The 14147-nt window shown below is 41.8% G+C and overlaps 1 protein-coding gene across 2 annotated transcripts in view; it reads right to left on the bottom strand.

Annotated features, from left to right (window-relative positions):
* Positions 1 to 14147, bottom strand: part of PDE10A (phosphodiesterase 10A) — a 232701-nt gene that overhangs the window by 53225 nt on the left and 165329 nt on the right. For both annotated transcript variants that reach the window (XM_068279518.1, XM_068279517.1), the window contains exons 13-14: positions 12659 to 12845; positions 143 to 285 (exon numbers count right to left, since the gene is read on the bottom strand). In XM_068279518.1, coding sequence (XP_068135619.1) covers positions 143 to 285; positions 12659 to 12845 — 330 coding nt within the window. The remainder of the gene's footprint in view (positions 1 to 142; positions 286 to 12658; positions 12846 to 14147) is intronic.

Genomic DNA, 14147 nt, shown 5'->3' on the forward strand with positions numbered 1-14147 from the left:
TGGCAAATGTATGGGTCTAAACAAAAAAAACAAAAAACTTTCAGCTTTACCCAAGGTCTCATAAACTACAATTGCAGATATTTGTGGAGAAGTCTGAAAACATACATCAAAGGCACACACTTGTAGAAGTTATTGTACTTACAGTTCAATTTCCTTGCAAATAGTCACTGTAAGGCTGCAGTTCTTCAGGTTCTGCCATTCTTCGGAAGTACAGATGCTATGATAGGACAATTTCTCCATAGTCACTCGGTAAATGCACTCAGAGTGACGTATCCTGTGGTACATCTAATAAAGAAAATCAGACAGAAGTGACAATTGAATCAATGATAATTATGCCCAGAACGAGCCAGCACAAATAGTGGTAGTGAATTTGTGAGTGCTCACACTGAATGTATATACATTTCACAGATAATTTTATACATTTGCTTATGCATTTGCCCCATCCCTTCATTATATTTGCCTAGACTACTGGTGCAGCTCCCCTCTGGTGTCAATCTACTGTATAACCAATTTGACTTCACTTCCTGTTCAAAGGAGCAGCATGCTTATTAGTGGGGGTGTGCCACTGCCACATGCTGTCTAATACTGAAACTTCAACTGGAACTTCCTTCCTTCAGTTTATTGACAGAATATTTTAGAAAACGTAATACACCTGACAGGTGTCCAAAAGAGTTCAAACAAATACTCTTCCCAGGTAGCAGACAAATATTCGTACCTGGCTTCTGATTTCTGTATTTATCCAGATACCTTGTTCTGATTCTGTCTACTGGCAGCTTAACACAATTTGGTATTTAATAGCCTCTACAACATAGTCAAAAGTCTAATGAACCACTATTACCTTCATTTTCTATGTTGACAAGGGCATGGTATGGAGCTCTAGTACGGTAGGCCTACTAGCCCATTTAAAATAGTCAATATTTTTCTAAGCTTAATGAATATCTTTTGGGGATGTTGAAGATCTTTTAAACAGCTGGCTGACTGGTTTCCCCCAACAAGTGTGGAAAGAACATAACAGATTGTTTGCACAACAGCCCCATAAATAAAAAGTTAAATCTGAACACAAATGGATGCCTGAGTGAAGTAGTCCTGTCACAATAGGTTTGGAAAAGTCCATTTATTTCACTCTAGGATTGCAGAATGTTTTCCACACCAGAAATAATATTTTAGATAAGACAAATAACATTTATATTGTGCTTTTTACTGGCAGACTCAAAGTACTTGAGCTGCAGCCACTAGGGTGCACTCAGTAGGCAGTAGCAGTGTTAAGGGGTCCAGCTCAAGGGCTCCTTACTGAACAGGAAGAGCCAAGATTCGAAACCAGGTCTCTTGTGTCAGAGGCAAAGCACGCTATCCAGCCACTGCTTTTAAACATTCTTTCAAAGCTCAGCGAAAGGAAAACTGTACGCACAGATTAAAGCAGACCTGAAGATATACCTCGGGCTTCTGCTAGCCCCCACAGCCGTCCTGTGCCCACACCGTTTCCAAACGATTCTCTGTTCCCCCACCGCGGCTGACTTTCAGAACTGCACCTTTAGAGCAAATAGGATGTTTATATAAGTCCATGCACAATTGCACGCTTGTCGCAGGAGCAATCTTGCACACAGGTACACATTTGTTTCTTTGAGCCTATGGCATGAAGTGTTAAAAAATATGAAATTGCCAGCAAACTGTGCTGACAGCTGCAAGCCCCCCAGAGAGAAAAGAATTTCCAGCAGTCCCATGGTAAATGCCCACATGAGGAGGTCAACTGCAATCTCCATTACAGTCACATCTTCCTAGTATAAAACCGATGCACAATTCAGCGCAATGCAGAGCAGTCCAGTGTAAATGCAGCCCGAGAAATCACTCCTAAACAATCCAAAAAATACACAAAGTCCAAAACCCAGAGCATCAACTCTGGAACACTTGTTTAGATGTTAACACCTTTAAGTGCTTCAGCACACAGTAGTACCCACCACCCAGGATATAAATGTGCTTACCAAATGTGCACAGGCCTGAATCACAATGTCTTAAAGGGAAGGAAATAAAAAAAAAAATCTACTTACCCGGGGCTTCCTCCAGCCCCTGGCAGCCGTCCTGTGCCCTCGCCGGTGGCCCGGGGGTCCCCTCTGGTGCAGATGCCGACCTCGCCAGGTCGGAATCTACTGAGCCTGCACAAAAGCTGCTCGGGCTCGGGCACCCTACTGGTTTCACTAGTTTACTTCATCGGGGAAGCACAGGAGCACTCGCACATGCAGGTACACATTTGTTTCTGCAGATTTGTTTCTACAGCGTCATAGGACCTGGCAGTTTATCCATTGGCTGTCAGTTACTAGAGAAACATGTCAGTGGAGGAGATCGCAATCCCTCCATCAGAATATCTCCACTCGGATATTTGTATGCAATGCATCCCTTATTATAAGTCTGCCTGTGCCTTGGTCATCTGCATCCAATTGCCTCTTGAATGACATGAGACATACTGATATATGCTCCACCAACATCTTACTCCTCTAAAGAAACACAATCATTTCACTACAATTGCCTAGACCTTCTACAAACATCGCTCACATATTTGCACTCTCCCTCCTTCCTCTTAATTCAATGCAACTTGGGTCATGGCCAGTGGGCACATATTTGATAGCTATCTTTTATTTATAAAGCACCAATATATTATGCAGCGTTGTACGATTGACCTAGTTTGATGGCACAAAAGGGAATTATTGCAAAACCGTATTGCAACAATAGAAGTCGGAAAAAAAACAGGTTCCAGGAATTGCTTTTTAGAACAATTACTGCATAGGTCACTGCCTTTGACATAGGAGACCAGGGTTTGAATCCAGACTGTTCCCATTCAGTAAGCCAGTACCTACACAATAAGGACTCCTTGGGCAAACTCCTTAACATTGCAGGGTTATTGAGCGCGCCCCTAGTGGCTGCAACTCTCAGCTCTTGGAGACTGACAGGAGAAAAGTGCTATACAAATCTTAGCATTATTATTAACATGTGACCTTAGTGACAATTTGGTAATTTAAATAAAGCCAAAACTCTGTCAAGTTGGTGAACAAAGGCATGACATATTTCAGATAACATTAATGAAACAATGCAGTAGTGCAGGCCAGAGGTGACCTGTTCAGAATGCTGCATACACGTGTCTCACCATGTCACAATAATGTTATTAACTAGTTAAGGACCTTAGTGATTGAAATCTACGCCCTGTTTTGATGTTTAACTGGCTGCCAGGGGGTAGATTTCAATCCACCGTTCTCGCCGCTCGAAGATCACGCCGCTGTCTCCCAGACGCAGCTCACTTGCTCTGCCGTCTCTATGATGGCAGAGCCTGGCTCCTGACCCGGTCTATCAACGTAAGCGGCTCCCATTGGCTTACATTGATAGGCAGGGTCAGGAGCCCGGCTTACAGGATGTCTGCCGTCAGAGACGGCAGATTAGGTGACCCAGGTTCCCGACGTGCGGCGGTGATGGCGATTGTGACGGGTTTGTGCGGCGATTCGTCGGTTTACGACGATATTCGGCCGTTTCTGGTACCAGCGGTCTCTGGTCCTTAAGGGGGTACTTAATGGTTAATCAAGGACATGAGAGGACTTAATGCTATACAGACAACAATCATTGAAAAATGAACTTGAAATGAGAACCTGTACTCAAATCCTTGATTACACATTGTGACGGATTCACCTGCGCTTAATGCGCCCAGCATATGAAAATTTGCATGAAAATCGAGCACTCAAAGCCAGATTAGGAGGGCCCCTCTAACTTTTTTTTTTTTTTTTTTTTAAAGAAAAGCTATAAAGTGTTCTTTTCAGCCCAGCTCTCTGCACTGGGGGTGTGATTTGTTTGAGCTTCCTGAGAGAAGCAAACCCTAAAAACAGACCCACTCCACATTATTTGTCCCCACTTAGTAGAAACACAAACCGCTTAGTCAGAAAAACAGTTCTATCATAAAAAAAAAATAAACAAGACATTCACCATGCCTGTCCTTCAGAAACCCAGAGACAATGTCCCTTAATTAGACTTTGATATATACTGTGTAATTTTACATGGTGTCATAATTTGATGAATATTCTGGATCCACTTTTGCACAGCCATTCCTACAGTGTGTAATACGCCAAAAGCAATACATCTTTGAAGGGATGTATGATGCCTCTAGCTACTCCCCAGCCTGAGATATCAATCCCCTAGACTAGGAGGCTGATAAAACAATCACGTTTGAGGTCTATGGGTTCAGTGCATGATGACTGTGTGTAAAGTGTTGGATTTTACATATGTCAGATATCCACCAAGTTGTGGCATAATTGGAGAAAATACCCAATCGGGGCCCTGAGACTGAAAGGGGCCGTACCGCAGCCTGAGGTCAGATTGCCAACGGCCGGGTGGGAGTAGTTAGTGGACCATCTCTTGTTACCATTCCCACCCTCAAGTGGAGAAAGGGTTAAATGGCTGGATACAGGCTGAGAGAGAGTCCTTTTGCCATCCATATACCATCACGGATTGGCGGTTTTAACAATGGACCTACATAACTTTCCATAATTGGACTTTATATGTTCTGTTTGGACTTACAATTCCAATGGACATACAGTAACTTGACAAACTGCTCATGACATTATACTCAGTTATTTTCATGCTTATACCTTTTATTTTTGTATCGATCTGTGTCAATTGCTATATTTAGTTCATGTATTTTTTTTAAATATATGAAAAATAGTTTGTCTAAGTGCTTTTTCTGAAAGCTCTGCAAAGGTTCCCGTCTCCTGAGGGAAATGTTACCATAACCGGTTTGATATTAAAATTGTTATTTTTGCTATCTCTAGAATCTCTAGTTGTTGAATTAACCCTTTTAGAGTTAGACTTTGCTTATTTGCACACTAAATTGCGCATTGGTGGCAGCGACCTGGTCTCTATATGAGATCACGGATCGTATTGATTGTACACACAATCAAAATTGGACTGCGTAAGGAGTCACCAACCAATCCAAAAGGTTACTTTGCCGGCAATGCTGAATGCCTTCAAGATTCCCTCAGGGTCTGAGGCTGAATGGTAAACTGCGGCAAAGGGAACAGGAATTGGAGGAAGACCGCATTCCATCACAGACATGCATTAGCTTTTACATGAAATATGGTAATCAGATATTTCAAGCCAGAAGTGATCCTAACGGTTTGTTGTTACGTACATGAGTGGGCTTTCAGAAACAGTAGTTTTGGGAACCACTGCAGCTGTATGAGCATAGTGTTTACTGCATTAGTGAAGATCTGAAGAGAAGGCAATCACAAAGCAACTTGGGAGGTGCTCAGGTTGAAGTTCAGCCCTAACTTTATAAAATGTGTCCAAATGCCATATAACAACAAAAGCTAGGATTAAGGCTAATGTCTTGGTGTCGTCAGCATTTGAATAGAAGGGTACCAGGAAGGGTTGTCCCTTTTCACTTCCTTTATTCATAATTGCCATAGAACCTCTGGCCATCAGCTCGGCTTTAGATATGGCTTACTTGGAAAAAAAAATAGTTCCATATGCTAATGACCCCCCACCTATTTTAGGTGACATTGTCTTCCCTGAAAATCTTCTATTAATATTATTGTCAACTATAGGAAATTTTCAGGACTCCGTCTCTATTGGGGAAAATCTGTTATCCATATTCATACATGTGATACATGATATCCCACTTGGGTATGTTAGCGCTATTGAATATCTGGGTACCTTTATTGTGCTTGATGTGAATAAATATAATCAAAGAGTTTGGGGATAAAACAAAAGCCTGGTCCAAGTTTCCACAGTCGGTGGTGGCCCACATGAACTTTATCAAAAAAAATTTTCATGCCCCAACTATTATACACTTTGAACATTATGGCCTCGATTTATAAAGCATTACCACATGCGGTAATGCTGAAAACAGCTGACTTTGCCGAGCAAAAAAAGCAGTTACCGCATGAAAAGCTGAAATTCCTGAGCAGTGAGGTAAATTACCGCCTAGTGCAGTGTACACCTCTAGCACATTTCAGTAAATGTCAATTTATAAAGATTAGAGCAGGCAGTAATGACACAAAGAATACTGCCTGCTTTGAAGAGGTGATAAGGGAGCAATAAAAGCGAGGGACTGTGAACGCCAGCAGAAGAGCGATCTTCACAAACAAGTCTTCCCTGAATACCCCAGGCTATTTTTTAACCTCTTGGGTACCTGTTTTCAGATGTTATTTCACACCAGAAAGCCTGCATGTGTAAAGTTTGACGTTCTACTAAGCTGTGGCAATTAAATAGATTGTTTAGAAAGATTAATAGACAGATTCAGAGCATATTCAGGGCAATCAGAAGCAGCATAACAAAACATGCACATCTAAAGGAAATTTGGGGATGCCTCTTTTATTGTAATGCTGTCTCTGCACAGAGACAGCAACGTTTCAACTCAGCCAGCTACTCTTCTCATACCGAAAGTTTAGTTCAGTAAATTCACGCATTTCTATCGCAGCTGTAAAAATGTTTATGAATTAGCACACAAAAGTGTAAACTACTGAATGCAGTATTCTCCCGACCAGATTTTCTTTAATCACACATGCTTTTATGAATCGAGGCCTATCTGTAAACAGAAAAAGAGGCCTTGTATTAGAAACTCTCCAAAGACCCAAGGATCATGGCGGCCTTGCTGCACCTAACCCTTGATGTTCCTTCTCGGCTGCTCAGACAACACTTGGTCAGCTGGGGTAACCCCTCCCTGGCCGATGCTAGTTGGGTTCTCAGAGAATATATCCCTCAAATGAAACTCATTTGGATTTCTTCCCTGGCAGACCTTTTACACTACTGCTAAGGTCCTGTATATTTAGCCCCACCTATGCCCACGTTCTGTTGCGTGACCACGCTCATTTTTCGTTGTGGCACAGTGGTTTTTGTCAGTAAAAAAAAACATCCTTTGTCAATAAATTTTTAGATCTTTGCCAGTAAAAAATAATGTGAAAGGTTGACAACACTGATTGGAAGTCGATAGGTTTTCTCACATTTCCGTCAATCCCCTTAAGTTATTTATAATTCAGAAATTATGGGGAAAAAAATCCCTGCAAAAAAATTGTTGGCTTCACCCTTTACAACATTTCTAGGTACCCAGATATCCTGGCTTTTCTCTTAAGTAAGAATTAGGCCACTAAGGGTATTACACTTTACCAGCATAAGCAAACCTTGAAATCAGTTGAAAATCTGAACCAATCATTCTCCTTGGAGATATTAGCAAAATCACTTGTGCCCTAACGTTGTCAAGCCCTGAAGGCACAAAAACAGAAGGAGGCTGTGTGGTGATTAGAGGCTACTCCCCATTTCTTAAGAATTCTTAATTCTACTCTTGGCTAAGGGTTCATCTCTGATAGCTAAATTTGCCATCTTTTTGGTAATGTTTACACCTCTGACCAATGAAATCTGCCATGATCATTTACAGGTGGTCACTAATGTTTCATTAACCTCCCTGGCAGTATGGGCGAGCCTTACTTCTCCAGTGACAAATAGCTGAAAAGGTTATGGACAAGTCAGGCTATTCCAGCAGTTATGGCAGGGTTCTGTGTTTTTTTGCATTAAAATTCACATTCACATTCCAATTTCCACTTGCTTTGGATACCTGCATGCTAAAATTCACACTTGAACAATAATTGTAATGCAAAAAAACAAAAAAATGCATGCAAAAAAACAGCATGTTTTCTGCCAAAAAGTGTGTAAAAATATTGTGGCCTGGCAGAAAGGGAGGATTCAATTACATTTAATTTTTGACATGAAATTTTCATTATATTCAAAATGTATACTAGATCCTTCCTTGACTCATTCTGGTAAGTTACAGGCAAAAATTTCATTAAGATTAATTGAAGCACTTTTTGCACAGAAATCCAGCAGAAATGTAACACCAGGGAGGTTAAATGCCTGCCAGAAACGTATTCAACTAAGAGTATGCTTAACCCAAGAAAAACTTTCCTATATGGGCCTCAGCGTGCCCTGGGTATAAGGTGCTTACTGAGAGTTTGGTTCATTTGCTGTGTTGGTACTAGGCCTGAAAGATAAATCAAATTTAAACCGAAATCGCGATCACCAAGATCACAATTTCGGAATCGTCAAAGTGGCAAATATCGCGGGAAGTTTGAAGAGGCAGCTTCAAACTTCCCCAAAGCCCTTGCACGTGTGGCCCGTATCGTTGGACATACCTTTCACACGAGTCCAACGCTGTCCGTGCTCTATCGCTGTCTGCTGGCTCTTGTGCTTGGCAAAACTCCGGGTTCCTCTATGTCACATGACATACAGGAAGTATTCCGTGCATTAGAGCCTGCAGAAGGCAAAGTGGATAGACTGGCATCGCTGGACTCGTGCTGGAAGCTATGTCCAGAACTGATGCAGCTTGGGGGACAGAGGAGGCACAGAGACAGAGATAGGAGACACAAAGGGGGCACAAAGAGAGATGGGGACAGAGGGGGAACAAAGCTTGATTTGAAGGAAATCGTGAATTGAATCGAAATCGCAATTTGGGACAGAAATCGCTCAATTCAATTTTTTCCTAAAATCGTTCAGGCCTAGTTGGTACCCCAAATTAATTCAGTACTTAAAGATCCTTGACCTTACAGGAAAGATATGTCATGCTGAATAAGATCCCACAGAAAGAGTAGTCTTATGATTTGGGTTATTTGAAGATTCCAGATGCAGATGATTTTGTCAAGTTTGTGTTGTCCAGATCCTTATTTAAGGCCTGGAAGCTGCTTCTACACCACTGGAAGGATAAGCTTTCTCTCTCATTTATAGAGTTGGTCTCAATCACTTAAAGAGACACTGAAGCGAAAAAAAAATTATGATATCATGAATTGGTTGTGTAGTAGGGGTAATTACTAGAACATTGGTAGCAAAAAAAATATTCACATTTTTATTTTCAGTTATACAGCTTTTTTTTATAACATTGTTTCATTCTCGAATATGTGCAATTTACACATTACTCAGCATTCTAAACGGTTTTATAGAACAGGCAGTGAACTTTTGACCTGTCCTGAACTATTCTCTGCAAAAGAAAAACACAATACAGCTGAGACAACCTAATCAGAAATCAGAGCTCTCTGCCACTTTCAAAGTCATAGAACTCAATGGCTATTTGCATAGATAACAGCTGGAGTTTAACTCTTCCTGTACTGGAAACAAATGTTAGACTTCTGTCTCTGCTTCTAATGCTTTATTTCTTAGCTGTATTACACATACAAATATATTTTTTTTCGCTTCAGTGTCTCTTTAAGCTACAAAAGGGTAATATGACTTCAAAGAAAGTGACCTGCAAAATTTGGAAGAATCTGAAGCCTGTGGTTGGACACTCCCAAAGCAGACTAGTACCTTACTAAAGATCGAATTGGCTCTTAATACTTCCATGTTTTCTGGTCCCTGCTAACTCCCTTCTATTACTACACTTGTCTCTTGCACAATTTTTCTGACATTGTACTTTGCAGCTAGGTTTAATCAAATTTAGTTTTATTACTTCCTTATGCCTCAGGGATTCTGCTGACGCACTGGTTATTACAATTATTTGTTTACAATCCACTCTTAAAGAGAACCAGAGATGAAGCACCCTCATGTATTTTATTACATTTATCAGTGGGAACATGACAGTAAACACCTACACTGCTTTTAGTTTCATTGTTATCTGCTTAATTAGTCTATTAGCAACTGTGATAAGAATCCACCGACTATTCAGTCAAGGTTTGACCTGGAATCATTATAGCTGAGTCACTCTTCTGTGGAGTCTTTTCAAGCCCAAGCCTTCCCCCTCCTGGCTTAGATTTCCTGCTTTGCATACTGAGAGATGTGATGACATGGGAGGGGCTGCTCCTGCTGAGAGAGAAGCTCTGTGGCTGCAATATGATCCCTGTGTGCTCTGTGTGCACTAGATACTGATGATGACTGCAGTTTCATTCCTATGAGAGACACTTCCTATAGGCAGCTATGCATCGTACCAAAATGAAAGCACATAGATGAAAGGCTGCATTTAGCCTAGATAGCAGCATAGTCTCATATAGCCTAGACAGCACATCCAGAACAACTCATAACCCGGAAGGAGAAGGGATATGAGCCGGCGGCCATGTTTGATTTTTCCTGGAGCAATAATGGATAAAAAACACTAAAAAAGGCACACCAGAGCGGCAAAATTATCAGGTAGAGCATTTATTCTTTACAAGCTATCAACTGATATGTTTATTTTGTGTGAAATGTTCATCTCTGGTTCCCTTTAAAGGGATCTAAGCAGCTCCTGTCTTCAAATAGCTGAAAGAGCGGCCATGTTTGAGAAGTTCACTCCCCTGCCATCTAATCACTGCCATTATCCAGGATAAGTGTGAAATTCTTCAAGTGTGACTAGTGTTTTCTGTTTGAAGTACAGTGGAGAAAACTCAAGGAGCCCATACACTGGTCGATTTCAGCCATCGATCAATTCTTTCAAATCAGCCAATCTATTAATTTGCAATCGATTTCATCTATCTGACAGGATGGAAAATCTAGGTCGATCTGCTACAAGCAGCAGACCAATGGCCCATAGAGTTGCATTGGATCTAATGGTGCAATAATGCATTTAGATCGATTTGCAATAGATTTGGAATACTGTTCCTAATGTGTGGCACACATCAGATAGATTCCTGTCAGATTCAACTTGCCAGGCATTTGACAGAAATCTGATGGTCGAATCTGCTGCAAATCTATAAGTGTATGGCCACCTTCAGGGTTTGTTTGTGGTCAATTAAGTCTAATTAGGTGATTTCTTTTCTGTCTTCCATCATCTGTTGCTCCTCTGTCCACAAGTCCTTGCAGGAACAGAAGAGGTAGAAGATTTTAACGCTTAAGGGGCCCATACACTAAGCCATTAGCGGCCGATCGATATCGAGCGATCGCAAATCGATTGACTGGCCGATCGATTTGCAGCCAATTTCGAATCGATTTGACATGCTGGAAAATCTAGGTCGATCTTTTGAGATTGCTTATTTTGCATTGGACCTAATGGAAATCTGATGGCAAAAAAATGCCATCAGATCGATTTTCAATAGATTTCATATTGAAATCTATTGGACATCTGTTCCTAGTAAAAAATGTTCCTAAACACATCAGACAGATCAGAAATCTATCTGATGATCTATCTGCTGCTAATCTAACGAGTGTATGGCCACGTTTAAAAGTAAAAAGATAAGGTGAAATGATTTTTTTTTTTAAATAATAAACCACATATTTAGAATGTATTTTTTAATTTGCTCGGTTCACGTTAAAGTGTACTTAAGGTGGCATGAGGAGATAGACCTCTGTTTGCACAGAGATAGACTTTTTTTTGCTTGAAAGTTAATATTCAGGTGTGCAAGTGACAGTTTCTCTCCAGTTGGGAACCAGACGGATTTTAGGTAACCCTCGCTGATAAGAAATTAAATTTACAACCTTTAAAGTCTTTCCTGGAAGAGAACAGCTTCTGAGTGCCATGGATAGATAACAAAGGTGAATAGTTCATATATTTTAGCCCTAAGCCACAGAAAGATTGTCATTGAGTAGAGACATTAAAAATATTTTTATACTTTTTAATTTTTTAAATATAAAACTGAAACTGTGGAAGATCTAAAAAATGCATGTATATTGCGTGACTGCATACGTGCCATAAGGTCACGGAGTACATGCAGCAATGGAGATGGAGAAAGGACACCCCGGGGAGGACTCTGGAGGAGCATGCCAGCAGGAAGGTGAGCACACACTCTGCTGCCAACATCCTGCAAGGGCCCGGGAAGCACTTTTTTAGATGGGGGAGGGGCAGAGACCGGCCCAAGGGTCCATCGGTCGGCTAGGAATACACTGCCACCGCGTACCTGACTGCCCCCTTTTTGAGGGTGGTCATGTTGGGACAAAATGGACAACTGTATGGGCACCTTAAAGAGGAACTCCAGTGAAAATAACGTAATGAACAAAAGTGCTTAATTTTTACAATAATTCTGTATAAATGATTTAGTCCGTGTTTTCCCATTGTAAAATCTTTCCTCTCCGAGTTACATTCTGACATCATATGGTGACATTTTTACTGCTGGCAGGTGAAGTAGCTGCTGCTTGCTTTTTTGGCAGTGGGAAACCGCTGTTATTTCCTACAATGCAACAAGACTCCCACAGTGTGATGTCAGCGCAATGGGCCTGACATCACACTGTGGGAGGGGTTTTACTACAATATTAGCCATACAAACCCCCCTGATGATCCGTTTGAGAAAAGCAAAGATTTCTCATGGGAAAGGGGGTATCCGCTACTGATTGGGATGAAGTTCAATCCTTGGTCATTAAGCATAGGTTTCTGCATTATCAACTCTTATCACATTCAATGCTTTTATTATGAAATGCTTTTGTTATGAAAGCCCTACCTCATCTTCAATGTTTACAGGTTAATCTCATAAAAACAAAAAGTTAAAGAAATAAAAAGGAGGGGATGGGAAGGGGGGAAATAACCGAAATAAATTAGCACAATTGTTTCCATTTGTTGTATGAAATGCAAGTTACCTACAGCAAGAGACCACAGCTGGTCTGCTTCTCTCTCGCTGAATTAGAAACTTATGATTTTATACAAATCAATTCAGAGGACTGACTATGTGAGAGATGACCGGATATTGTAAAATTGGCTCCATTCATGTTTTCTGCAAATAACAGACTATAGTTATACATGAATACTCACATTTGCACAGTGTAAGGCTAACGCGCAGAAAACCGCAAACATTTTGAAGTTGTTCTCATCTGTTTTAGAGAAGGCACTTCCGCTCAGCTTGTTTACCATTTGGACAACACCAATAACACTGCCTCTGCTGACAATAGGCATACACAAGATGTTTCTTGTTGTGTAGCCTGTATACAAGTCTACTTCTCTGCAGAAAGAGAAAGAGAAAAAAAAAGGTACATTAATATTTATTCCCACAAATCAGAACAGACATGCACTGACATATATCTTCAGCCCATGCTTATCATGGCAGTTAGGTGGCCATTCAAAATTAACAAACATATTCATCCCTCTAGATTCAGTTACATCATGTACATTGCCTCAAGCCGATTTGAGTGCCATTCATAATATTGCAGGTATAATAAGAGACGATAGGTTTACATTTTATTAATTCTAAAGATAAGATGTAAAGCTCTTCAAAACTGAATCGGGATGAATTCTCTCATGCATACCGTATTTTTCGGACCATAAGACGCACTTTTTTTCCCCCAAAGAGAAGGGGAAAATATTGGTGCGTCTTATGGTCCGAATGTACCAATACAGACCTGCCTCCCCTTAAGAAGCGGTAGTGGAACATTCCGATCTGATTGTCGGCAATGTCCCCAGGCGTTTTTACATTCCCCGGCTCATCCTGGCTGCTTATGCAAATATGAGTAGCCTAATAAGCCTGTGCCCATATAGTCTGGCCCCCAGTGTCCGTATAGCGCTGCCCCCCAGTGTCCGTATATCTGTGTATCTGTACCCCGTGTTCTTATTTGTGCCCCCGGGGTTCTCATGTCCGCTTCCCTGAGCCCGTCCCTAATCCCCTCTGTCCAGGCTGCCTTTTGTGTGGCGTGAGGCTTACCCCATGACGCCGCTGTGAGTATCGGTAATAAAGGATTACCGATACTCACAGCGGCGTCATGGGGTAAGCCTCACGCCACACAAAAGGCAGCCTGGACAGAGGGGATTAGGGACGGGCTCAGGGAAGCGGACATGAGAACCCCGGGGGCACAAATAAGAACACGGGGTACAGATACACAGATATACGGACACTGGGGGGCAGCGCTATACGGACACTGGGGGCACAGATAAGGACACTGGGGGGCACAGCTATAAGGACACTGGGGGGGCACAGCTATAAGGACACTGGGGGGGCACAGCTATAAGGACACTGGGGGGGCACAGCTATAAGGACACTGGGGGGGCACAGCTATAAGGACACTGGGGGGGCACAGCTATAAGGACACTGGGGGGGCACAGCTATAAGGACACTGGGGGGGGCACAGCTATAAGGACACTGGGGGGGGCACAGCTATAAGGACACTGGGGAGGCACAGCTATAAGGACACTGGGGGGGCACAGCTATAAGGACACTGGGAGGCACAGATAATGACACTGGGCAAAGCTATAAGGACATGGGCAGCTATAAGGACACTGGGCACAGCTATAAGGACACTGGGCACAGCTA

The sequence above is a fragment of the Hyperolius riggenbachi genome, chromosome 4 (genome assembly GCF_040937935.1).
Source record: "Hyperolius riggenbachi isolate aHypRig1 chromosome 4, aHypRig1.pri, whole genome shotgun sequence".
Taxonomy (NCBI): Eukaryota; Metazoa; Chordata; class Amphibia; order Anura; family Hyperoliidae; genus Hyperolius; species Hyperolius riggenbachi.